Genomic DNA, 26,105 nt, shown 5'->3' on the forward strand with positions numbered 1-26,105 from the left:
CGTTGAGAAACACTAATTTAGCACGAGCAACTACGACGAAAATAGAAAAATTGAGCCCCTCTTGTAACCATGGATTATTAGGTGGATAGCAAATGCAGTCTCTATCTTGTGCCTCCAGTATATTTCCTTTCACGCCAGCAACTAGGTCATGAATCTGATCTGTAGCAGGCTGTTCTGAAAACCAGGAAGCATTAGTCTGTCAAGTCTAGTCGGTCTTAGTCCAGGTCTGTCTGTGGTTCAGCAAATGCATAAAATATATGTCACGACCAAACCACAGCAAATCGAGAGAATTGAGATCAGACAGTTTCCATAAATAAAATGAAACCATGCATCAGGCTAGGCTAGTTATACAGAACATTTATTACCCATACCAGACCATTAAGCTTACATATCCTCTCAGTACCAGCATGCATACAAAGATCGCTGGCAATTACTTTGCTGCGCCGTCAAGCAAGGCCGGGCCCTCTCGCGCTTGCTCAAGACTGAGCTTGCAGGCATCGTTTTGCCTTTATTGGCCAATGGAAGCAAAGGAGCGTTCATTTGGCCTATAATGAGTCATTTAACCCTCTACCGACTTACAAAAGATGATTCATTGGTCTTGAAAGGGTGGCATGGATCTCGAAGGCAACATTTGTAAATCACTAACGCATCAAATCAAAAGCGAACAAGGACGGGGCATCCGATAATAAAAAAAAAGGGCCGACAGCGCTCGGGGCCCTAGCAGCACCAACAGCCGAAGAGCTGGTCTAATTGGAGAGCATGGAGAAGGCGGTAAGGGCTGAGCTAGGCAATCCTATGCCCCTACTGGGTCCAATTTGGCTGCTAGCCTTTATTGACCGCAAGCAGGAGCGGCAGCAGCAGCAGCAGACCTGGTCTAATGAACTGGGCCAAGGCCTTCAACATGGCTGGCCAATCTTTATTGCCAGAGCCTCCTAACTTGTCTGATATGAAGCCTAACAAACCCAGACCTGCCTTTGGGTGGGTGGCGTCTCAACGTAGCTTTTCCAGGAAGCTGTGTGTGTGTGTGTGTGTGAGGAGGGTATACCTGGGAGGGGATCTCATGGAAGATGGCAGTGTGTGTGAGGAGGGTATACCTGGGAGGGGATCTCATGGAAGATGGCAGTGTGTGTGCGTATTCATGTTCAGAGGACATAGCTGGGACGGGAGCCCATGTAGGATGGCGGAGGCGCGTGGCTGCTCCCTGTGTGTGTGCGCGTGTGTGTGTGTAATGTACGCATGTTGAGAGGACAAACCTGGGAGGGCAGCCCATGGAGGATGGTGGAGGCGTGCAGCTGCTCCCCGTGTGCGTGTGTGCGCGTGCGCATGCCTGCAGGCATATGTGCGCGGGTGCGTAATGTATGCATGTTCAGAGGACATACCTAGGAGGAGAGCCCATGGAGGATGGTGGAGGCGTGGGGTTGCTCCCTGCGTTGTGGCGTCTGCGGATGGCCTGCGTTCGCTTCACGCTGCTGACTGAGTCACGCTTGCCTCCTTCCTCTGGGCCCAGCGCTGCGAGACACGACACGGTGCAGACAGATACATCAAAGCTCCGACAGCAACGCCTCACAGTGCGGCTCACTCACAGCAGCATATATTAGAATTATTACCATTTTTATTACTGTGCATTTTTGTGACATGTTGCCTAGTAATATTCTCAATGGGTATTGAGATGGAATTATGAAATACAATATTTTTCAGAGTGGCAAAATCACAAATCACATACAGCACAAGGCAAGGTCACACTATGGCAGTTCAAATAGAACAATGTAAAACTTAATTGACTGACTTGGTCATAGCATCCGAAAAGGAGACAATTCGGAATTTAAGAAAACGAACTAGTGGTAGATAACTTAAAGGTGCACTGTGTAATATTTGCAGCAGTTTCTTTCCAGAATTCATGCTGCCCATCCACAAATGATACCGTTATCATGAATACTTACCACCACCATCAAATGTTAAGCATTCATTATGACAGTTAATTTTGCACTTTTCATACATGAAAATGTGGATCTTCTCCAGGTCCACCGTTTGAATTTTACAGAAATAGACATTTTTAGCTGCACAACCTACAGTACTTTGGTCATACTAGTAAAATATTAATCTATTATTCAGTTAATATTCATGAAAATGGGCAGCATAGTTTCAATGTGTAGCACAGTTGCAATACCTTCTCTGACCACCATCCTACACGGTGCACCTTTAAACATTGGCATTTAGCAGCAGATTCCACAGCATGCATAAAAACAAAAACCACAGACAGACCCACTTGCTCACAGCGAGCTAAAATAAATAAATAACTGGGGCAGATTTACAGAAGCACACAGTTTACTGACAAAACCCAGACATCTTCTCATTTCGCAGCCCGAGGCAAATCACAAAACATGACATCACTCACTTTTTTTTTACCAGACACAGACACATTATGTTAGGCATGAAAAATAAATCAGAAGGCTCTTATCTCCCCGTGTGTACACTCCATGCACTGTTTGAAATCCCGCAACACAGATTATTGACTGCACAAGCCAGCCACTTTTAAAAGCTCTTAGCTGTGCAGATCTTGTTGCAATCCCTGAGAGGCAAACAAGCCAAAGTCTGGCAAAGATATTAAGGGTAAAGTGAGACTTTGTTGTGACTGGGCGAGAGCCTAAAAGGTGAATTTCAGGGGAGATATTATTCATTCTGTATCACATGTGCCTGCCTGTTTTAGCTTTACTCAACCTTTCCAGTCTTGATGCATTATAAACACTCTCTAAAGGCAATAACTGTGTGCGTACACCAAAAGCGACCAGTGAAAACACAAATTCCATCTTTGCCACATATTCGTTCTTGATGTGATATTGACATGATTAATGTAGCTAATCACACAACAGCTCCGGCTTGTCAAACTGGGACATTAGGAGATATGAACATTCCAACTGAATTCGCCAAAGTCGTCACGTCATAGCTCATTTATCACAATATTAATTGACGAACAAACTAATATTAACTGGCCAACCAGAGCAGGTCTCCAAATTCACCAGCACCTCCATAGCGAAATAATGACTTCCGTCTCTCTGGCTGCTTTGAGTGTTCACAGTCATAATTCTGGAAAACGTTACCCTTATCTGTAATTGATCTAGGCTAATACACGTTTTCATTCATCTCTGCATCTTCCCAGACATGGGGTAGCCAGTCTCATCTTCAAAAGGTAAACCCCCACAGCCAGGCTGCTGGCGTCCTCCCAGTAGGAGCACAGCCAGGTCCACACCTGCCTATCTTGCCCATTATCGCTCCATCTCAGACAGACTTCGCATGATTGCGTCACATACACACAGACCTTCACCGTGGGAATGTGGTCATGCAAGCCCTTTGTGGATGGAGCCACAACAACAATACAGCATCATCACACCACCACCACCCGGCAACATACCACCACTGGGCACAGAGATCAAGCATTTTTCCGTCTTAGATGCGTCACAGCACACACCGACGTCCACTACACACACACCACACGTCCTCCTGGACATGGACAAACACGTCTCTCTCCCTCTCACAAACACACACACCATATTCCCTTTCATTGAAGAAAAGCTGTCATACAGTGCCAGAAGGCAGTCCTACATATTTCATAAAAGTGAGTTTAAACTGGAAAGTGGATTTTAACATCTCATCTTGCTTGCCAATCTCTTGGGTCTTCCTATTAAGAAGGCCCATAAACATATGACCATGTGATCGCCTGTGATCATCATCTTTTCAATAACCTACTGTGATTAAAAAATACTTGACAGGACCATATGAAGGCTTTCACTGTTGTTGGCATAGTTACTGCACTGAGCCTTTGTACTAGACCGACAAGAGATGTACACCTCACAGCGACACACACACAGAGCTGATTCCAAATCCCCCTTCATGGGAGACAAGAGACAGTGGAAGTGCCAGTTGCAGGTTCAGAGAGTAAAGCTCCGGGGCACAAACCAGGGGTGTGTTTCTTGAAAGCGTAGCTGTTAGCCAGTTAGCAACTTGGCCAGTTGCCAATGGGAAATTGCATTGCAAACAACAAAGAAAGTTAGCTAATGTAGTTAGCAACCATGGTTTCGAGAAATGCACCCCAGCTCTGAATCAGCTGATCGCAATAAGCACAACATTTTGATGTCAACAAGCAATGGAAAAGCTGTAAGACAGGTGTAGGGTCTGGAACTAGTGCCTGACTTGTAGACGATGTGAAGGGTGATTGGAGGGGGGATGGATGCAATGATCTGTATATGTGCTTTTGATTTGAGCAATGGATGAATGCCTATTTGTGCTTTTATACAGTGAGACCAAACTCAATTTTTATGCTGGCATGACATTAAAATCCATTCCATTATATGAGAAGATCCACTGCTCTGTAATGTAGTCTGTGCTGAAATATTTTTATTTAGTTCTTGGACCTGCACCTGTAGACAGTAATAGTAAAGCACACAAATGCATACGTACACTCACTTCCATAATCCCCTTCATGAAAGACAAGACACAAACTCCACGGCCTGGCTGACTCACCTCCTCCGACGGCTCCTTCCTCCAGCATCTCAGAGGCCCTCCAGCCTGTCTGGTTGCCGGACCACGAGCCGCCCAGCGAGTCCAGCCGGTGGTGCGCCCGCGAGAAACCGTCCGAGCCGGGCAGTGCCCGCGCCTCCAGGTCCGACTTGGAGACGGTGAGGGTCCGCGGAGGGGGCGCCGAGACCGAGGTGGGCAGAGGCAGGAGGGTGGAGGAGGCCAGAGACACCACGTTGGAGTGGCTGCCACCTCCGGTGCTGCCACCACCACCGGCGCTACCCCCAGCACCACCGCCAGCCCCACCACCGTCCATGCTGAGTACCCGGGCGTGGGTCTTGGCACTGGCCGTGCTAGACGACCTCTGGGCGCCACGCGAGTGCGGGTGCGAATGGGGGTGGGCGTGAGAGGGACCGGCCACTGCGTCCAAGCCCTCCCCACCGTCACGAGACCCTGGCGGCTGATTGGCCGAGAGGGCAGCGGTGGCGCCGCCGGCGATGGGGAACATGGGCACGTAGGAGGTAGAGGAGCTCGAGTCGTCGTCATCGTCATCATCGTCGTCGTCATCATCTTCATCGTCATCATCGTCGTCGTCGTCATCATCGTCGTCGTCCGAGCTGTAGTGTCTCTGGGAGCCGATGCTGGAGCCTGGGCTCATGTCGCTGCCGTCATCCTCATCGCTGGAGTCCTCGAACAGGCTCTCGCTGTAGGCCTTGGTGGCGCCCAGCCGGCTGCGCGGGGGCACGGGGATGTAGTCTCTGTGCTGCCCGTGGTGGGGCGGAGGGTGGTGGTGGTGATGGTGGTGGTGGTGGCGCCGCCGGTACGAGCCGCAGTCGAAGCTGCTGCTGCCCGCCGTGCCACGCTTGCGGGGCGCTTTCCGCCGGCCGGGCCGGTGACCCACGCTGCCCCCTGTGCCAGCGCCACCCCGCAGCAGCTTGAGGTCCTTGGGTCGCACTACCTGCTGTTGCTGCTGCTGCGACTGGAGAGAGGGTTGCTCTGTCAGTAGGTAAGGGGGGGAGGTGATGGGCAGGGCGGGCTCGGAGCACACCAGCCCCAGGGCCAGGCCCGAGGGTACCGAGCTGGCCTGCCGCGGCGGGGGGAGAGGGGGCACGGACACTACCGACATGGGCAGAGCGCCCCTCTCTGCCCCGTCGCATAAGTCCGAGCGCTCGCTGCTGGAGGGCGAGGAGTCTGGGAGGTGCGGGGGCGATGGCGGCGGCTGTGGTGCCACCGTCGCTCCCGGGTCCGGGGGCAGAGCGGGCAGGTCCTCGCCCTCCACCAGAGTCCTGTCCAGACCCTGCCCCACCGAGAGCTCCTTGGAGGGCGATTGGAGGAGCTCGCTGTCCGACAAGTCGTCCGTGTCGCTGCCGCCGTGTAGGGGCGTGTCCAGCATGGCTCCCACCGGGTGACGCGCATCCCCCGCGCCCCGCTGTGCTGCTCCGTTGGAGACGGAAGGTGGCGGGGCAGCCGCGGCAGCAGCAGCAGCAGCGGTGGCCGGGCTGGGCTTGCCCAGGGAGGGGCTCTCCAGCTGCGTGGAGTCCGTCTTCTCGCTGCGGTAGCTGCTGACGGTGCTGAGGGTCTCGCGGTCCGTGGCGGCGCCCCCGCCGCTGAAGCAGCTGTCGGTGGAGCCGGCAGCCGCGATGGCCACACCCATGGAGCCCATGCCCATGCGGCCGGTGATGAGCGGCGCGGAGTGCTGCTTGGTGCCGCGGGCGAAGGTGACGGGGTCCAGGCCCAGGCCCAGCAGGTTCTCGCTCAGCTCCTCGCTCAGGCTGCTCTTGATGAGCGGGCTCAGGGGCGCGTCGCCCAGGCTCTCCGACTCGCCCGAGGGGCCCAGCGGCGAATAGCCACCCACACCCACTCCAATGCCTTTACCTTTACCAAGACCCACCACCATCTCCTCGTCCTCCTCCTCGGGGCTGTAGGGAGACGGCTGATCCCCTGCGTCCCCCATCCCCGCCCCTTCGTCTTCCTCCTCCAAGGGCAACTTCTCGTCTCCGTCCCCCTGGCTGGATGGCGACGGGGGGATGGAGGGGCAGCCGTTGGGGTGCAGGCTGCTGAATCCGCCGGACATGACGCCGCCGACGCCCATCAGGCCCGGGAAGTCGGCCATGAGGCCCGAGGCGGCGGCCAGGCACGACTGGACGACGCTGCCGGCCCCTGCAAGGACAAAAACAAAAGCAATCAGGGTTTCAGCTAGCACTTTGACAGCAAACACCCATCACCCTTGACTAAGTCCCCTGAAAAGATAGATTTTGTGATGGAAATGTAATTTCTAAAAGTTACTTAAGCAAAAAGGGATACGTTTAGGGATTTTAATATCATAGGTCATATAGCCTTTATATATATATTATATATAGTCATCATGGGTCTCTGATCATCATGGGTCTCTGATCATCATGGGTCCCCCCCCTCCCCCCCCCCCCCCCCCCAAACATCTTGACTAACGAATGTTCTGCGAGAAACACTGGCCATGTAGAGTAAGAGGACAGTATGAGGAAGAAGCAGGGGGGCAAACTCATGTGGCAGTCTCGGCAAACATGTTGTGCAATCAACCAAGACCAAAGAGCAGACTTGTTCAACTCAGAATACTGCCTGTTCCTAATCCTTGAACTGTGAAGGCACATAGTTGCAAACAGAACTAGGTTAACATGGCAAAACGACTTTGTCTTGTCTTTGTTGACTTAGTGGTGCAAATGGACGTCAGCAAGTGGACTTTGCTTCACTTTCCAGAATGTGCTATTGGTGAACTAGGAAGAGGACGTGCACACAAGCCAGTCAGTGCAAAACAAGGCAGTCCATGTGACTACTATGGCTGTGGCTGACTGTGGCTTTGATATCAAATCACGAAAAGAAATTACATCGAAGGAAACATGTACACCAATCATCTACCAGACCACTGCACATGGTAGTGCATAGACAATTACACGTAGGCCAATGGATGTGACTGAGAATTACAGACATGTTCTTGAGAAGCCTTTTTTGTGGAAAAAAGGTTTTTTTTCAGCTGCAACATTTTTTTCAGCTGCACTAGCTTTTGACATTTTACCTACAAAAGGCAGACATACACAAAGGGAAAGAAATGAATAGACTAGAAAAGGCTTACGTATTGTGTCCTGGGAGCTGTGGCGTAGGTCCTCTCGGTGTGCCGACGTCAGAATTACATTATTACTACCCTGTTCCCGCATCAACTCCTTAATATCTGTGAAGGGGACGTAAGAAAAGGGAGGAAAGGGGAAAAAAGTGGTTCATAAGTGTGTCTTCGAGAGCTTTGGCCTAAAAAAAATCTCAAAACAGCCACGGCCAAAGTATTCCCTTGGAAAATGCCCACTAAAATTAACATGGAAGGCTGCCGAGGCAGAGGGCTAGCCAAAAGCAGGCGATTCAGGGGAAACTAGGACAGGCTTTTAAAAGACACACACACACACCTTCTCTATTAATAGGCTATCGGAAGACACTTAGCGTTCAAGTGAATGTTATAGAGAGAATAGCCCTCGCCAACCCCCTCAATGTCTTTCAGCACACAATCTCCCCAGGGGAACCTGACAATTCATATATACCTTTAGATCCTCCTGCTGCGTCATCCAGCTGAGGCAAAAATTCCTGTCAGAAAAGCACAAGACAATGTAAATTCAGTAAGACAAAGATGATATGCCATCTTAGAAAACAGCATAGCATTTGTATAACAGTTATCATTTACATAATTAGCTCTTCTATAATGTGAGATTTTATGCTGTACGCAGCTCTGAAATGCATTATGTATGTCACACACTACAACATCTAGGAAGTTGATAGTCTTCCACTCTTCTTTATCAGGCAGAAAAGTGCTATATTGAGGTGCTCGTGATCCATACCGAGACTTGGTTGAGTCCAAATAATGAGTGCTGAGAGCTGCAGCGAACCGGAGGGGTTGAATTGATCTTCCGGAATACGGTCATCTCCACACCAACAGTGCTGTCCCTGACAACGCAACCAGCCACAAACAAAATCAACCAAGTAGGGGTGAATTTCTCAAAACCGAAGTTGCTTACTCCATTAGCTACTTTGTTGTTTTCAATGCATTTTCCCATTGGCAACTACAGAAGTTGCTAACAGGCTAACTACTTTTCTTTTGAGAAATGCACCCCAGAACAACAACCGCGGGGCTCAGGTCTTGAGGAGCATAGTTTCTCATGCATGTTGTCCTCAACAGTGTTATTCCAACTAAAATGGTTCATTAAGCCTATTAATATAATAATTCTTAAACTGTTTCATTGTCAGGTACAAAAAGTTTTTCTTTGCTTGGCCTTGAAAACAAAAAGTGTAATAAATGTGTTAAAACTATAGACTGATAGATAGTAGACCAGATCAAAGTTTTACTATATATTAATAACATTAATTACTATTTTTAGATTGTTTGAGGGGCTTTTATGCCTTTATTGGATAGGACAGTGTGAGATGGTGACAGGAAGCGAACGGGAAAAATAGATGTGGGGATGAATTGGAAAAATGACATCTGGCTGGAATTGAACCCAGGCCGGGTCCCCGGCGTAACAGTACAGTGCCTCAGCTGTTTGAGCAATGGCCAAGGCCAACGTAATATTTTTAACTACCTACTGTACCTATAGATCCCTTCATGCAACCGACCTGCGCTGGTGTCCATCGTGTCCTCCGGAGCCCTCCTCCCCCTCCTCCACCCTCTGGTTCTCTGGGGTGAGCGAGGCCTGCCTCTTCTCCACGATCTCGCCCAGGTCAAACATGGAGTGCAGACGAAAGTTCACCACCTTGATGGCAGTGAAGAATACTGCCACCACGGCACAGTACACGCCCGCCACCAACAAATTTGGTGGCAGAGCCTGGGAAGAAATGGATGAGGTGGGATTCAATTATATGAGGCGACTCAGATTGCTTTACAACAACACATCAAAGAGTGGTGTGTACATTCAAGTCTTTCAAAAATGATGGCCGATCATGTCATTATCATATGCTGTGTCTTTTCACTAGTCATCCCGCCCCTTGCATGCTTTATGTGCTACCAAGCTGGCTGTGTTTTCTGACCATCCATAGATTATCTACAACCATTGAAACAGTAAGTGTGAAACTCACCATGTAGAGTAGGAAGGGGAAGGCCAGAAGGAAAATCCAGAGGTAGAGGTGGAAGCAGTTGGAGAAGGTGCTCTGGTGGGGATCCACATACCAGCCGCCGGTCAGCGAGGCCCACACCCCCTGACGAAGTATCTGCAGCGCCTGAGAGCCCATGGTCCCTGCGCAGAGAGCTGTCACCTCTGGGCAGTTAAGCATATAAGGCAGCAGCGTTACACTGCCTGCGTGTCGCTCCCCTCTTTTGCACCGTCCCTACAGTGGCACTTCCATCGAGGGTGACTGGGGCTCTTTCTTCATAGTTGCACGTCCTAGGAAGAGGGTTGGGTAAAACATGAATGAAACGTGGCTGTTAACTTAATGGACATAGCAGACACATTTTTTATAGTGCAAAACCTCAATGTGCAACCTTACGTCCAAGCTCTGAAGTGGCATTACAGGATGAAGAAGCAACACTAGATAAATAAATGACCAAATCAGGCGCAGCAAGGAATAGCCACAGGAAACCCATCCATTCTCAGACACAAATAAAGTGTGACAGTACCATGAGAATACATGAAGGCAACATGACTGAAATGGTATGTATTTAATGAAAGCATTACGGTGTGCATTATGTGCTTGCATTGCACCGTTCAATGGCTTGTGGACAGGCTAAAACAGGTAATAAACCAGGCCACGCCAGTTAACCAAACATAACTTACCATCAGGCTAGTGCACTATATTGAATAACAACTTACATGTCATCGTACCATGCGTGACACCACAGGCTAACTCCTTAGCAAGGATAGCTAGACTCAGAGCTAGAGCTAGGTAAAATAATATCGATACGGCATCAGTTATAAACATGTCTGCATTACTTTGGTAACGCGTTGTTACCTAAGATGTAAACTTTGCACTCCTTAAACGACTAACTGCAGCAATAACTTATAGGTACAACTTTGACCGTTGGGCTTCAATAAGCGCTAGCAATACAGCCCAGTTCAGGGGTCACTCCCTGTGCAACATTTTATGTTATCAAATGTGGCTAAGGTTTCACCTAACGTATAAGGTTTATAATAACATATATGTTATATATCGTATGTGGCTGACATGTGTATTTATTTAAAATACGAACCAGCAACCAAGTGTCACAGTAATGACGACTACCAACAACCTAAACGTTGGGATAACAGTAGCTACAAACAAAGCTAATTAATTGTAAATATTTACCTTGAATACTGACAATTTACACAATTCCTTTCACCTGTACCGTACATTTAACACAGTCATCATCATCTTAAATGAGTAGAAAGGAATGACTGCAATCTGCAAAGTGAAAATAGCCACATATCTTGCTATTTAGCTTATCATAAGCATCAATGAGTGCAGTAGCAAAGATTCGATTTACGTTGCTATCATAATGCACAAAATGTTAGCTATTACGCCTTCACATGCAAGACCTAGCAACACAGCTGTCACGCTAAGATCCTCATAACAAAATAAGCAGCGACCAAATGGTAAGTTAGCACTAGAACTACTAATTGTAAATGAGCGTATGATCTGATTACAGTTAGCTAACGCTATCTCTGTTGAGACTGATAAAAAAGACACAAATGCAACCAGCCAGTTCCTCACATTAAAAATACATTACCAACGCGTGACAGCTTATTTTGCTGACTTGACAGCTTACCAAATGGGCAATATTTCGTTCCATGTTTTGATAAAGCTTAAAATAATTTCTCTATAAGGTTAGCCACTGACGCTAGCTTGGATTTTAGCTAGGCCACACACAAACAAGCAAGATGAGCTAACGTAGCGCTAGCAAAAAGCACAACTTAACATGACCCATCAGCAAATCAGCCTTATAAAATATCAGTGAAATGCATGCATTACCATTGATTTCATCCGCTCCATGGTATGTCCGAGAAAAAGGCTGCTTATGCTTTCTTTTCCCACCGCGGTTGATGTTCGCAAGCTGGCTAACTTATCATTGTTTTTCAATGGTCCTCTTCGCGAGCGTCTTCCCTTGAAAGACACGGATAGTTCGTGTATCCACTTTCACTGAAGCTTTAAGATTACAATACACAGTATTAAGACAGGCCTTTCCTTCACTCATTCATTCATAAACGGTTCAGACAAATATGCAATTTTAGCGTTGTAAATGTCTATAAAAATCAAGACTGGCGAACATTATTTCTCCCTAACCTGCTAACTTCCTCCTATCGAATTCGCCCATTCACACAGGTAGCACACACCCACCGACAGGAAGAAAAATACACCCTGCTTAGTGGTTGGCTACATCCCAGATCTGTCAGAGAGACTGCTGTCGCTGATTTGCCGTCTGACCATTTTCCTGTCCGACGGAACCGAACCCTTTTAATTGGTTAATTCAGTGGTCCTAGTCAGATCGGTCCGTGCAGAGAGAGTTTAGATTCCGTGTAACCACAGACCTGTGTTAATACAGGTCTGTGCGTGTAACGCTTTGCAGTGTGAATTCCGAAAATGGTTCTAAGCACTGCAAAGCGTTTCACGGACCCAGATCATATGAAGCTGCAGATTTTTGGTGCCAGAGTTCATTTTTGTAGAACCTAACTAGAGTTCTAGACTGTGTGGAAATTCGCAGTGTTCCAGTGTTCGCAGAACCGTGCGTCTGCATTTTTTGTGAGGTTCTACACTCTCCACGCCAAAAATACAGACCACAATAAAACAAAACATGAACAGGAAATATTTTCGCATTTTTACATCCAGAGACGCTCTACACTAGCTGAGATAGGCTGAGATGCAAGCAGATGTAACTACTCACTGATAAGCAGTTAATTCTGATTCCCAAACTAGAAATGGGAAAGCTTTTTGCAATAGTTTGCATACACATACTTTGAAAAACGTTGTTTTCTTACTATGTCTTCATTACAGTCCCCCCCACCCCCCCACCTATGATTCTGATTACTTTTCAGTTTGCGTTTTAGGAGCTGACACTGCTTTGGACTGTTTGTTCCCCATCACGTACCGTAGTAAAAACGTTGATGTTGACGTCATTCCGGCGGGTTTTTCGGACTTCTTCTGTAGCCTCGTTGATGTATGTTGATGGTTATTAAAAACAAAGTTTACGTAGGAGTGTGGCGCACATCGATTCGAACATACTTGAGGTAATGTATACTTTATGTATTTTTTGCTTAGTTCTGACCCCAAGGGAGATACGAGCTGATCTGATATAGTATCTCTGCTAGCTAGCTACGGTAGTTAGTTAGTTGATGGTTAATACAGGTCTGTGGTTGATGGGTGTTTTCTTCCACCTTCTGGTTACAAGACGTGTCGATGTGTAGTTATTACGCAAACGCAACATGGTAATTACTCAAATGATTAACACATTACCACGATAATGGCATGTTTACCGTGCATCTACAGCTAAGTGGTCTTGTGTGGTAAACCACTTCATAGTATAATAAAGTAGCCTACCATCTAAAATGACGTTCAACATTGACACAAACAGATCTAGCAGCAGCTTGATGTAAAAATTGGAAATCTGGACAATTTTTCCCATAGTCGTTTTTGATGGCCCTTAGGTGTGTGTGTGTGTGTGTGTGTGTGTGTGTGTGTGTGTGTGTGTGTGAGAGAGAGAGTGAGAGAGAGAGAGAGAGAGAGAGAGAGAGAGAGAGAGAGAGATAGAGAGAAAGAGAGAGGGGAGATTAGGAAAAAAAGCGCCCTTCCTCCACCAATAGACTCATAAAATGGAACGGATGGTAATTAATCAAAACAAGGACTGTGACTGTGATTCTGGTGTGTTGTAGGTTATGATTGCATGGTGTGCAGGGTGAGAGTCGCTTCATCATGAACGGGGCCCGCTTCTTGGACCTTCTGTCCCGCCTGGGCTACCCTGACGCCTCGTCTCTGAACCCCTCCGACTTCGATGGCATGTTTGACACCACCACCGAGAACAAGGAGTTCATTAACCTCTTGTGCAGCCTCGGCCCTCAGAACGTCCTGTTAGAGGAAGAACTCCAGTCCTACCACGCCTTGGAAAAGTCCGGCAAAACCCTCCTCACAGAGCAGGTGTTGGACGAGATGGAGCACCTGAAGAACTCGGCAGGAGCTGGAGACGAGGATGAGGATGATGACAACGTCAATGGCGAGGGGGAAGATGAAAGGAGCATCGCTGAGCTGGAGCAGGAGCTGGAGGATCTGCGCAGGCAGCAGCGCGCCAGTCAGAAGCGGCTGCAGCAGCTGCAGTGCCTGCGCCTGTCCCGGGACGAGCAGGCCGCCGCGCTGGCCCACCACCACCGCTCGCAGAGCCGCGTCCAGAGGGAGAGCCTGAGCCTGGGGGAGGCGGGCGAGGCCGGGGACGGCGTCAAGGCCATCGCCAGGGAGAACGTGGCCACCAACGGGGCCCTGCAGGAGCTACGGGAGGAGGTGGAGAGGCTCCAGGGTCTGACGCTGATGAGCGAGGACAAGGGAGAGGAGGTGCAGCAGCAACAACAACAACAGGAACAGATGTCGGTGGAACAGCAGGCGAGGCTTCCAGCCGCTTCTCTGCTCTCCCAGTTGCCTTTGGAGCCCTACCTGCAGGAGACGCGGGTCACCCATAAGAGTGTTATGGAACACTACAAGGTGAGGGACTTGGGGTGACGTGAATGGTCACATAGCATGTGACATGTGGATAGACATGTGGTGATGACATTGTCACTGGCGGAACACTACAAGGTCAGGGACGTGTGGTGATGTGACTGATCACATTGCATGTGACATTGGTGGTGACATTGTCACTGGCGGTTTGAATATCTGCTGTTTTTCCTCTTGAAGGGTAGACTGATTTCTTATAACATTATTTTGTTTTTTTCTTTCAAGGTTAAAAAAAAAGGTTGCTTTCTGAAATAGTTTTTTAGTGGTTTATCCCACTTGAAACTGGGTAGGGTAAATGGCCCCTCTAAATTCACTTTGCTGCCCTTCATGGGCCGTAGCCAGGGAGAGTGAGTTTGGAGAAGCAGGTCATCTCCTCATGCAGTAGATCCAATGACAAGCAGTTGTACTTCCAAGCAGTAGGGTAGAAAAACTACTTAGTGTTGCTCTAACCTTTCAGTTCAGAGGTGTCAAGTCCCAGGTTCAGAAAGTAAACACGGGTACCTCCACTGAATAGCTGTCTAGAGCTTTTATCATGATTTGCTGATTCAGCTGGACCAGGTGGATCAAATTTGTGATGCGAGAGGGGTGGGGGGGGTCTTATTCTCATGAACCTGAGACTTAACGTAACCTCTGCTGTTTTCACCAGACACGTTCTGCCCAACTGGAGGAGGGCCCAGGGGTGGTGGAGGAAGAGGATGGGATGGAGGAGGAGGAGGAGGGGGATGACAACGATGACAAGAATGCGGTGCGGCGTGCCAAGAGAGAGATGGAGAAGCTGCAAGCGGCAAACATGCTGATCCAGGGTCAGCTACTGCAGGCTCGGGCAGAGGAGGCTGGAGCCATCGCTACGAAAGACTGGCTCTGTCAGCAGAAACAGCTGCTCGTAGAGGTGAGGAAGTGTGTGTGTGTGTGTGTGTGTGTTTGTGTGTGTGTGTGTGTGTGTGTGTGTGTGTGTGGTGAATGGGTGTGTGTGTGTGTGTGTGTGTGGCAAGGATGGTCTGAGTTTTAAAGGAAAAGATGGTGTGTGTGTGTGTGTGTGTGTGTGTGTGTGTGTGTGTGTGTGTGTGTGTGTGTGTGTGTGTGTGTGTGTGTGTGTGTGTGTGTGTGTGTGTGTGTGTGTGTGTGTGTGTGTGTGTGTGTGTGCGGGCGCGTGGTAGTCCGGTGTGTGTGTGTGTGGCAAGGATGGTCTGAATTTTAAAGGAAAAGATGGTCCTTCTGAGTTTTTGAAAGCAGGTGAAAATGAATGGGAGAAAACCTATCCAGTTTTGTTAGCTCACCAACATTTCACCTGTTTTAAAACCATTTACATTGAAAATGTTCATGAAGCTAGTTATTACACTATTATTATATTTTAGTTTGAACAACAAATGGCTGTGAGTTGTATCCATCACTCGAAGATTCAATTGATATAGTTTTTTTGTTTTTCCCCAATCCCCTCCTGAGCAGTCAGCATGAATAACAATGTTTGTAAAGATGTTTTTAAAAACCTGAAAAGAAGCAGCTGGCCCTGCTTGTATTACACCAACATTTGCCTCTGAGCTTATTTTTCTGCGATTTATTATTTATATTTCTTTAGAACAGTAGAGATGCTTTATTAATCCCGATCGAAATTAAGACACCAGCTGTAACATAGTACTGCAGTCAGTTCAGAGTTATCTTCTAGCTCTAGCCTAGCTCTAATGGCTGCATGGCTATATCCAGTGGTAACATTGACCAGGACTATGAATTACATTTTTTCATCAGTAGTAGTAGATGTTAAATCGTACTAGCCAGCCACACATACACTCACTACCAGTCAAAGTGGCTAATACGTTTTCTTCTCTACTAGCCAAACAGAATTTTCTCCAGCATTGGGAGGTTGGCTGTTATTAATTTAGAGTCATAACACTGACATTTACTGACAGTAATTGACTTTTCTATTTTCCTGCTTGTCTCGCAGCTGCCCGCCCCTCTCCCTGACCCTGAGGGTGTCCCCGCCCCAGAGAAGGAGCGTGTGTGGTCAGCGCTGCTGCGGCGCACCCAGCAGCTGTGCTCGGCGGTGCTGTGGGGCCAGACGCGGGAGCAAGGGGAGCTGACGCAGGAGCACGCCCGCCTGCAGGAGCTCCTCCTGGGGGAGCTGCTGCAGCAGAAGGCCCATCTGGACCTGCTGCACTGCGGCCTGCAGAGCGAGAGGCAGGGCCACGGGCGAGCGGTCACCCACACCGGCAAGGTGGCCCGGGGGCTGAGGGAGGAGGCGGCAAGGCTAGCGGAGCGGGCCAAAGAGCTCCAGAGGCTCCAGGAGAATGCGCCAGAACCTGACCCCATACTCAGCGTCACCGACCCCACAGTCCAGAGGTACCGACTAGGAGCACTCTGCTCATGTTTAAAAATTACTTTCTGCAGTGCTTATGTAACGGATACCAATTAGCAGAGTTTGGTGAGGTTTTTTTTAGTAAATCTCCCTCCTGAAGCCTCATGCAGATGCAGTAGAGTTGAGCTGTCGGCCAAGACCTTTATCTCACTAGTGTTGCACTCGCACCTATGCTCCCATGCCAAACTATTGCTGTGATTAGGAGGTTGCGGGTTCGAGGCCTCGGTGCGGTGGTGAAGAAACACAGATGAGTAACTTACCATTCCACTTACATCCTAGTATTTCCCAAGTATATACACACTTTGTGGCATACTGAACCGCTAGTACTCGTGTCTTAAATACAGAGGTGCTGGCAGAATATTCAGAAGTTCAAAATCTTGAAAGTTGAGTTTTCTGAAAGTGTGGTCCACCACAAGGTAACCTTGAGCATATAAGATATTACATACTTGAGCTCCCTGTGCTATGCACAGTGTTTACACAACTTGTTTATCGTGAATTTCCCTTTCCGTGTGAAGCTGAATTTCATTGCATACAGTAAATGGCCCTGGCTGTATGAGATTGGGGTGAAGTGGTCCTGAAAAAAACTTCGAGGAATACTGATGTAGCGGATAGAGCTTGAAGCGGATAGAACTGATAAGATAGTGGAAGGCTTTTATGTGGATCTCTGTGAGTATGAAGAGGGTCAGAATGGATGAGACACTAATAGAAGCTGTCTCAGTGTTTCAAAACCCAGCATTCTGCACAAGTTTTTGTGTGAAATCAGAAGGCACTCTATTTGAAAAGGGTGATGAAAGAGATTGCCACAGATTTCAAATGTATTAAAGCTTTAACTTTTGGCAGATATGCTTTTGGGGAATTGAATTTGGCAAGTATCAGGAGCGGAAAATACCATTCCGTTTAAAGGGGCAACTGCAGGCTGTGCAAGTTGTGTATGTGTGTAAAAATGTAACCTCACATTCGACATGACCAGGTTAAATCCAAATCGTGGACAGCATTTTGGGAATCCAAATGCCAGCTTTAGTATTGTAGTTTGTAGGAAATGTTTTGCATCTGTAAGGTAGTTCAAACAAAGTGCCATAACTTTGACATTTCCAAAACGAACCATCATACTCATGTTAGAACCAGTATTTCCATTTCCTTTATTTACATCAAAAATGGTTGTTATTATAAATATGACTCAGGCATTTGCTGCCCATATGTAATGGAAAACGGTTTTGTGGAATTTGCAGCCGAAGTAGGGTAAATGACAGTTTGCCAGCTTGCACCTTAATGCTGACGTATTTCCCCCTCTCAAAACTGTTGTAACTGGGGCCCTTGGTAGCAACTGCCTTTCAAAGTGTATGAAAAGCTGTCCAGTCCAGTGGAACTTGAAAAATGCAACCCCCACATTTCAAGAAACCTGACATGTTTAGTAATTTTGGGACGTCAGCTGAGCCCGCAGCCACCCTGTGCTTATGTTTGACATGAATAACCTTTCACATCCTGCTGCTTGGCACCAAAATTGCCTACCTTGATACACAGCTCTCGCTCTGGCTCTTGCTCGTTCCCTCGGCCTCTCTCTCTCTCTCTCTCTCTCTCTCTCTCTCTCTCTCTCTCTCTCTCTCTCTCTCTCTCTCGCTATTTCTCTCCCTCTATCCCTCTCACTCTCATTGTTTCTTTCTCTCTCTCTCTCTCTCTCTCTCTCTCTCTCTCTCTCTCTCTCTCTCTCTCTCTTTCTCACACACATACACACACATTTCTTTTCTGACTCTTGAGTGCATTATAATATGCGACCTTGCCTCCTCCACTTGTGCTTGTCTCCTCGTACCAGGAAGTAATATGTCATGATGACATCACTGACCACAGCTTTATATTTCAATATCTTGCAGAACCTCCACCACAAGCACAAGTGGAGGAGGCAAGGTCGCATATTGGAACGCACTCTCTGTCTCCGCTGTCTTTCTTTGTCTTGTGATTTCCTTCTCCCACCCCCAACCCTATAGAAAAGTATGTCTCTCTCCAGCTCCACCGGGGATTGCAGTTGCCAGTGAATGGAACCATCTCTCTCTCTCTCTCACTCACTCACTCACTCACTCACTCACTCACTCACACACACACATCTAAACCTCTCTCTCTCTGACGCTCTCTCAATCTCTCCTAACCATCTCTCTCCCTCTCTCTTTCTCCTTCCCTTTCTCAATCTCTCACCTAACCATCTCTCTCTCTCTCCCTCCCTTTCTCCATCTCTCACCTAACCTCCTCTCTCTCTCTCCCTTTCTCCATCTCTCCCCTAACCATCTCTCTCCCTCTGCGTCTCCTATCCAGGTTGCTGCAGATGCTGGAGTCCGGTGAGAGGAGCAGGGCGGAGGGCTGGTTCGCGGGTGTGACTGACGTGGCCACCGTGGCCTCCGACAGCCAGGCGGAGCTGCAGCGTGGGGGCGTGGCCGAGAGCGACGAGCGGGCCAATCAGCAGCGGCTGGTGTCGGAGCTGGAGAAGGACGGCAGGCGCCTGAAGCGGTGGGCGGAGCCAGGACAGAGCACCGCTGCAGCAGTAGCCGCCTCCCACCTCTGTCCCAGTGCACAGGTACAACCACGACCCCCACACCCCGCACCAGTCGGTGGCGCGCACACACAGATATTACCAATTTGGTTAGTAGCGCCCGAGTACAGTAATTATGAACGGTAAACCGCTGCTATGACGAACGTTAGACTGCGAGATTTCCTACATTACCCATGGACACTAGCGTCACGACGTAGCCTCCCACCATGGACAGCCCCTAAAACATGGATCGTTCATTTCGGCCAATCAGATGACAAAAGCGACAGATCCCATAGAAGCGACAGGTCCGGCTGCCGGTCCGGTGCTGACAGCGGCAACTCTATGCTGTGCGCGCCAGGACTGAAAACATTTCAGACGACCAGCCTTCTGTCAGCTACGCTCACACTATTCTGAGAGGCAGCTCTCCTCCTATGCTCTTGTCGCTTTCGCTACAAACGTTTTAACGTGACTGCTATTAGGCCTATTTTTTAGGCTACCAGCACAAACCTTGCTGTATCAGGCTGCCTTTTTGAACGCGAGGGCCTGACCGTTTCAATAACAGGACTTACGCAGATTATGCCCAGAGCTACATCTGCTTTGTAAGGTTCTCTGTGTTGGTGAATGCTTGTAGTAGCCTAATTGTAACAGTAATACTAGTGACGTTAAAAAAGGAGTGGTTGTGGAACGAAATTGCGACAAGGGCAGAGGTGGAGAGCTGACTGTCAGAGTCGTGTGAGCGTAGAGCTGTCAGTTGTCCTGTTCCGAGTCCTGGCGCAACTAAGTTGGAAAGCCCACGCCATCGGAAAGAAAAAAAATAACAAAGAAAAAAACAACGACGACGCTATGGAAGTAACAAAGGAAACGAAGATTCCCGTGATATTATTTACTTTTAGTTAAACATAGGCTTCTTGTCATTTTGTTGCGCATGGTAGAGAAGAGCTCCTCCTCTCTCCTCTCCTTTTCCTCTCGTCTCTTCTCCTTCCTTCCTTGGGGTCTGCGTATGTGAGGTTTTGTAGTGTTTGGCTTTGTGTTTGGTTAGGCTACTGTATGTTAAAGGTCTGTTATGTGAGTGTCTTCTGTGATGTGATTCACTGTTTTCAGAGGAATGGAATGAAAATGAATGATTAGGCCTAAGTAATGAAAGTAAAAAATAAAGCAGAAGTTAAAAAAATAATGAAAAAATATATATAATAGGCCTATGCTTATTATGTAGGCATATGGTATGTAGGCATATAGTGTATCTGCGTTGTGGAAATAGTTGAACAAAATTACCATAATTAAAAAAAAATAACTAGCCTAACGCATAGTTTATTTTGGTGAGATAAAAAAATGGCTAGTTGAACTTCTATTTGGCTGGTAAGAAAAAATGTCCACTAGCCAAATTGGCTGGTGGTGGAAAAAGTTAATTTAAAGCCCTGTGCACCTGTGTACGTACTGTACACAGACACACACCTAGTTAAGACTCATACTCCGTCTCATACCATGCAGAAGAGCGAGTCAGCAAGAAACACGCACACACATTTTATGTACTTTATTTGATTCCACAAGTTAATATCAATAGGAACCACATCTGATGCATAATCCAACAACTACAGTATTGACCAACAAAAACAACTTGCTATTGGAATGCAGCATTAGGGATACAGGAAACATGCTCTCTATAACTGATGAATATTGAGCAGTATCTAGTAGCTAGCTGTCTAGCTGGAACGCACGCACGCACGCGTGCGTTTCATAGCATCCACAGCACGCCCAATCCAAAACTCAGGTCTCGAATGAATAAATTATACACCCATCTTCTCTGCATGCACTGAAACACACACACACACACACACACACACACACACACACACACACACACACACACACACACACACACACACACACACACACACAGGTGAGTCAACACCATACGGAGGTGTAGCATATGCATACAGTATTCCACAGTATTATACAGTATTATTCTTATTCTTTTAGTATTATGTACATCTCGGGCACCCCATGCATACAGCCCCAGCACACATACAGGCAGCACAACACATTCATGACCACGTCTTGTCACCAACAGCTGACAGTCCCATCACACGTCTCTGGTGTCAGTTTCAGGTACATGTGGCATGTGCATCAGCTTTACACCAGCAGTCCCTTGTCTGTTCCTCTCTCTCTCTCTCTCTCTCTCTCTCTCTCTCTCTCTCTCTCTCTCTCTCTCTCTCTCTCTCTCTCTCTCTCTCTCTCTCTCTCTCTCTCTCGCGCGCAGTCTCCCTCGTACTCTCCCTCTTGCCCCCCCCTTTCTGTCTCTCTCTCCTACTCTGACTCACTTGCAGGCACACCATCATCTGATGCCTGTAATGGTGATACCCGTCAGGAACACATACAGTGCATGTCATTGACATTTGACACTAAATAGAGGGGACGCCTTGAGTTCTATTCTAAAGTGAGGCAAAGGCATAGGCACTAGACCAGGAAACTGGGGGAAAAAATCGCCATCTCCATGCCAATTCTTGCCGTGTCTACTCTATTTACTTTCAAACAAGCAAATAATTTTTTTCGTGCTGACCCTTTATTTTAGAGAGCTATTAAAATGATTTAAATGACCAATGAGCATTGTTAGTTGGCTTGATTGATAGTTAGAATTCTTTTAGAATTCTTTTGATTGAGAGTCAAAACGCAACCGCTGTCCTATCAGAGCGTATGGCCTGCGTTGCTAAGGCACGAATGCGAAAATTTAGAGTGGAAGAATCCTCGCAGATCAATTGCGGATGCTTCAAAAAACCGTTGAGTGGAATACAACAGGAGCACGCTGTCCATGTACTAGTACAGTGTTTCTCAAAGTGGAGCGTAAGCCCCCCTGGGGGGGCGCAGAGGCATCTCAGGGGGGGCTTGTGACACCTGATTTTGGGTTTTTTCCACAAGGAAATGATTTCCTGTCTCGCCAATAAGTCAATAAGTTTAAAGCCCTCACCAACATTATTTATATTATTAATTGTCATTCATTTGAATACCATAGGAAATGAACACACATTTGCATTCAACTGCAGTCCCTCTTTGTTTAATTTCACCAGTCATCACCTTTCCTTTGATTCTGCGCAGCGATCGCAAAATCAGTCTGCGCGAGTACTGCTGTTGCTTGGGGGGGCTCGGAAGCATTCAGACCCTCTGAAGGGGGGAATGATGGAAAAAGTTTGAGAACCACTGTACTAGTATATGCGTCAGTGGTACATGTCCTCATGTAACCACCAGTTTCTGTGTAATGTTAGCCAGGCCGCACCCTCTTAGTGACGCAGCATCAACAAGTGTTGCTTCTAGTCAGGCCAGGAGCAATACAAATATCGTTTCTGAGCTCCAGAAAATTCGGGAACTCCTCCCACTTTGTCTGGAGGCAAACATCCAGTAGCAAACCAAGGGAGGCGGGTCAACCATGCCTTTTGGGAAATGTTAGTTGTTATGCTCTTGCTCAGACCAAGTCTCGAAGAGATTTGAAAGTCCATGATAATCAGGCTAGTGTAATGTCGTCACTATCAGGCAGAAACCTCATATCTCCACCTTTCACAAACTATTTTTTACCATTTATAAATCTCTGCATTTCCCATGAGTACCGGTATATGAGTTTTATAAATGATTTAAAACCCACTTTCAATTATAAAATGTTTATTTATTTATAAAACAGTGGTTTTTAATTATTTTTTTTAAAAATGCAACAGAAAGTGGAGATACAAAGTTTCTGCCGGTCAGTGACGATATATCACAATTAATATATCACTATTAACACAATATCATCATCACACGTAAGGCAAGATGGCCACTGATGACAGCACAGGGCAGCCCAGCCCAGCTGTATTTTCTTCTCTTTTAGCTGCCTCGTCTTGCAGGGCTGCAGGACTGCTCTGCTTTAGACATGTTTCAGTGTAGACTGCAGTCTGCCGTGCCTGCGTCCAGATGATTAAATACCACGCTGAGAGAAAGGTCATGTCTGCAGGCCGTCTGAAAAACACACACCCTGGGAAGCGTGTGTGCGTGTGCGTGTGCGTGCGTGCGCGTGTGCGTGTGCGTGTGCGTGCGTGCGTGCGTGTGTGCGTGTGTGCGTGTGTGTGTGTGTGTGTGTGTGCGTGTGCGTGCGTGTATGTGTGCCTGTGTATGTTGTGGAACAGTATGGCACCCATCACAGACTCTTGAAATTAAAGTGTGTGTGTGTGTGTGTGTGTGTGTGTGTGTGTGTGTGTGTGTGTGTGTGTGTGTGTGTGTGTGTGTGTGTGAGAGAGAGAGTGTGTGAGAGAGAGAGACAGAGAGCAAAGCAGAGAAAGAAAGAGTGTGTGTGTGTGCGCGTGCGTGTGTGCGTGTGTTATTATCTTTAATTGTGTTTTCCCATCAAAAAAGCTGTTGACCGACCTGCCACAGTTCTTCCTAGTCCGGCTACTTTCTATCACTACTATCCCCTTTCTTTCTATTTTCTTTTGCTCTTCTCCGTCCACTTTTTTGCTCTCCCTCACCAATATCCATTTTTCACTCTCGACACCCGCCCCATCTCCTTATCTCTGTCTCTCCCTTTCCTCTTGCAATTTTCTCTCTTTATTGCCTTGGTTTGTTTTTTTTATATATAAAAATATATTTGAAGCAAAGCAGTGTGCAGAACCTCCCTCTTCTAAAAAAAAAAAAAACCCCCAACAAAACAAAAAACAATTCTCTATCTATTGACTTTCCCAACACTCATCTTTGTCTCTCCCTCTTCCGTTCTCTTTCTCCTCCTCCCTTCTTTCTACTATTTTCTCTCTATTCATGCCCCCTCCCATCCTCACTACCCTCTCATCCCTCTTTCTCCTCCCTTTCTGCTACTCCTTCATCATCCTCTTCCTCCCCGTCCCTCATCTTCCTCCTCATCCACCCTCTCCCCCTCCTCTTCCTCCCCCTCCCTCCTCATTCTCCGCCCTCCCTCCACCTCCCTTCTCATCTGCCCTCCTTCATCATCCTCCCCGTCCCTCCTCCCTCTCCTCTTCCTCCCCCTTTCTCCCCTCCTTATCCTCCTCTTCTCCTCCTTATCCTCCTCCCTCTCTTCTTCCTCCTCTCCTCTCCTCCCTCTCTCTCTCTCTCGCCTCCAGGAGCTGAGGCGCTACGTGCAGGAGCTGGAGCAGCAGAGTGGCTGCCTGTACGCCGCCCTCCAGCAGGTGGCAGCAGAGCTGAGCTCCAAACGGAGCCAGCTGCAGCGCAGCGGCACCCTGAGGGCCGAGAGGGAACTCTACACGCTGTTCCACTCGGAGCCCAACGCCCTGCGTCAGGCGGTGGAGAGCCAGGAGAGGAGGCAGTAGAGCGAGCGGACTGGAGTGAGCTATTGATCAGCCCTGTCGGACACGTGTACCTGCATTTCATCAAAAACAATGGACACATAAAAGAGGTGTTGCTGGTGGCGGTGATGGTGGTGGTGGTGGAGAGCACGAAGGCTCTTTAGTCTCACGAGGGAAGGGTTTAGCCCATTCATTTTATTCATACTGTGTTTTACTAAACAGGGAAATGTCTTCATTGATGAGTTATCTGTTTGTTTTATGCCTCCCAAACTGACTCTGATAGGCTCCGTTGAACTGACTGCCAGACAGTGATGTAAAAATTTCCATATTTCCATCATTATTCTGAACTGATAATGAAGTCGTTGGACTATATATAATCTCGTGCCTACATACATAAATTCTGTGTTTTTTATGACAAAAGTTAATTGATTTACTGCCCTTGCCAATTAATTCATGTATTCAGAAGACATGCAAGAAGATTACCATGGCATGAAATGTTAATTTTTTTTGTAACGTGTATGTCTTTAAAAAAAAAAAAAAAAAAATACAGACAGCTATTAGCTTAATCAAAATAACACATGCATATTAATTCACTGTATATGTATAGATGCTGTCTATAAACCCTGAAGGCACAGCCCCTTGTCAGTCCTGATGCATTTTGTTTTGCATCCGTGTTTTTTTGTACACGTATATATTCACTTTGTATTTATTAGGCTAATGAGACGGCGTGAGACGGCGTATAGGTCCCTAGGGAAACATAGTATATACTAGTATGGTATAGCGCCACGGAGGGAGATAAAGGCATCATTTGATCTTTATCACCAAAGGTTGCCTTCCTTCCCCAGCAGCCATCTCTTCTCCTCTCCAGGCTATGGAGGCGGTTGACAGTCCTAAAGCGTGTGTGCTGAATACAGAGTGACCCCTGTGTGAATTAGATGGTTTGTCTGCTTGCTACAGAAGTCAGTTGTTAGGCATCGCACTTCAACCTAGATTCATGCATACTGGTTGGCTTTTGTTGTACGTTTTTTTTCAACATGATCTCCAAAAAATCCGTGCTCCTGGACACGGATGTTATGGACACGAAATCTGTGTCCAAGAGCACGGATTTTGCCAAAATTCCGTGCTCCTGGACACGGAATTGTTTTCCGTGCTCCTGGACACGGAATTGTTTGAAATGCTTTCTATAGGCTATTTCCACAGTCTTGTGTTTTCTCAGGATGTTTCTAATTTCAAATATTTTGTCTAAAAAAAAAAAAACATTTCTTACTGACAGGTTAGGGTTAGGCATTGTTTTGGTCTGGGCACAGCTAGTTTTCTTTCATTCATTATATGAGTTTGATAGCCTAGCAACCAACTGGAAAAGGTATTTCTCAAAAATATGTTTTTAATGACAGGTTAAGGTTAGGGAATGTGTTGGTCAGGGCACAACTTAAATTTCTATAGCATTATTTTGTTTAGGATCAGCATTTGGTATGTATTTTCTAATGATAGAGTTAACACAGTGCTGTGGTAATAGCCTATAGAAAGCACTTCCGTGTGCCCATCACGGAAAACAATTCCGTGTCCAGGAGCACGGAAAACAATTCCATGTCCAGGAGCACGGAATTTTGGCAAAATCCGTTGTCCTGGACACGGATTTCGTGTCCTTAACATCCGTGTCAAGGAGCACAGAATTTTTGGAGATCAGGCTGTTTTTTTTCGTGTGTTGTTCAGAACTGTGGGTGATGATATATGATGGAGAAATGTAATGAAATTACTTGTATGTAATATTGCA

The 26,105-nt window shown here is 47.3% G+C and overlaps 2 protein-coding genes across 3 annotated transcripts in view; one reads left to right on the forward strand and one right to left on the reverse strand.

The window, feature by feature from the left end:
* The window catches only part of LOC134453001 (pecanex-like protein 3), a 41,807-nt gene extending 30,010 nt beyond the window's left edge, over nt 1-11,797 (reverse strand). Inside the window, exons 1-8 of the mRNA XM_063203735.1 lie at nt 11,464-11,797; nt 9,598-9,902; nt 9,139-9,347; nt 8,367-8,472; nt 8,073-8,115; nt 7,619-7,714; nt 4,519-6,672; nt 1,380-1,509 (exon numbers count right to left, since the gene is read on the reverse strand). Coding sequence (XP_063059805.1) covers nt 1,380-1,509; nt 4,519-6,672; nt 7,619-7,714; nt 8,073-8,115; nt 8,367-8,472; nt 9,139-9,347; nt 9,598-9,792 — 2,933 coding nt within the window. The 5' untranslated portion in view covers nt 9,793-9,902; nt 11,464-11,797. The remainder of the gene's footprint in view (nt 1-1,379; nt 1,510-4,518; nt 6,673-7,618; nt 7,715-8,072; nt 8,116-8,366; nt 8,473-9,138; nt 9,348-9,597; nt 9,903-11,463) is intronic.
* On the forward strand, nt 11,068-24,965 carry haus3 (HAUS augmin-like complex, subunit 3). 2 transcript variants are annotated; one of them, XM_063203737.1, is made up of 6 exons: nt 11,068-11,087; nt 13,359-14,175; nt 14,834-15,076; nt 16,127-16,521; nt 18,842-19,100; nt 24,149-24,965. In XM_063203737.1, the coding sequence occupies exons 2-6, from the start codon at nt 13,399-13,401 to the stop codon at nt 24,353-24,355; spliced, it is 1,881 nt and encodes a 626-aa protein (XP_063059807.1). In that variant the 5' UTR covers nt 11,068-11,087; nt 13,359-13,398; the 3' UTR covers nt 24,356-24,965. The 2 variants fall into 2 exon arrangements, with proteins under 2 accessions (XP_063059807.1, XP_063059806.1); XM_063203736.1 differs by lacking the exon at nt 11,068-11,087 and adding an exon at nt 12,567-12,716.
* Nucleotides 24,966-26,105: the final 1,140 nt, after the last annotated feature.

The sequence above is a fragment of the Engraulis encrasicolus genome, chromosome 7 (assembly GCF_034702125.1).
Source record: "Engraulis encrasicolus isolate BLACKSEA-1 chromosome 7, IST_EnEncr_1.0, whole genome shotgun sequence".
Classification (NCBI taxonomy): Eukaryota; Metazoa; Chordata; class Actinopteri; order Clupeiformes; family Engraulidae; genus Engraulis; species Engraulis encrasicolus.

Excerpts from the sequence above, each read along its gene's own strand:
- haus3 (XM_063203737.1), top strand. The coding sequence starts at position 13,399 with ATGAACGGGGCCCGCTTCTTGGACCTTCTGTCCCGCCTGGGCTACCCT. Across the intron at positions 15,077-16,126 it reads AGAAACAGCTGCTCGTAGAG|CTGCCCGCCCCTCTCCCTGA; the intron begins GTGAGGAAGTGT and ends CTTGTCTCGCAG. Across the intron at positions 16,522-18,841 it reads ACCGACCCCACAGTCCAGAG|GTTGCTGCAGATGCTGGAGT; the intron begins GTACCGACTAGG and ends TCTCCTATCCAG.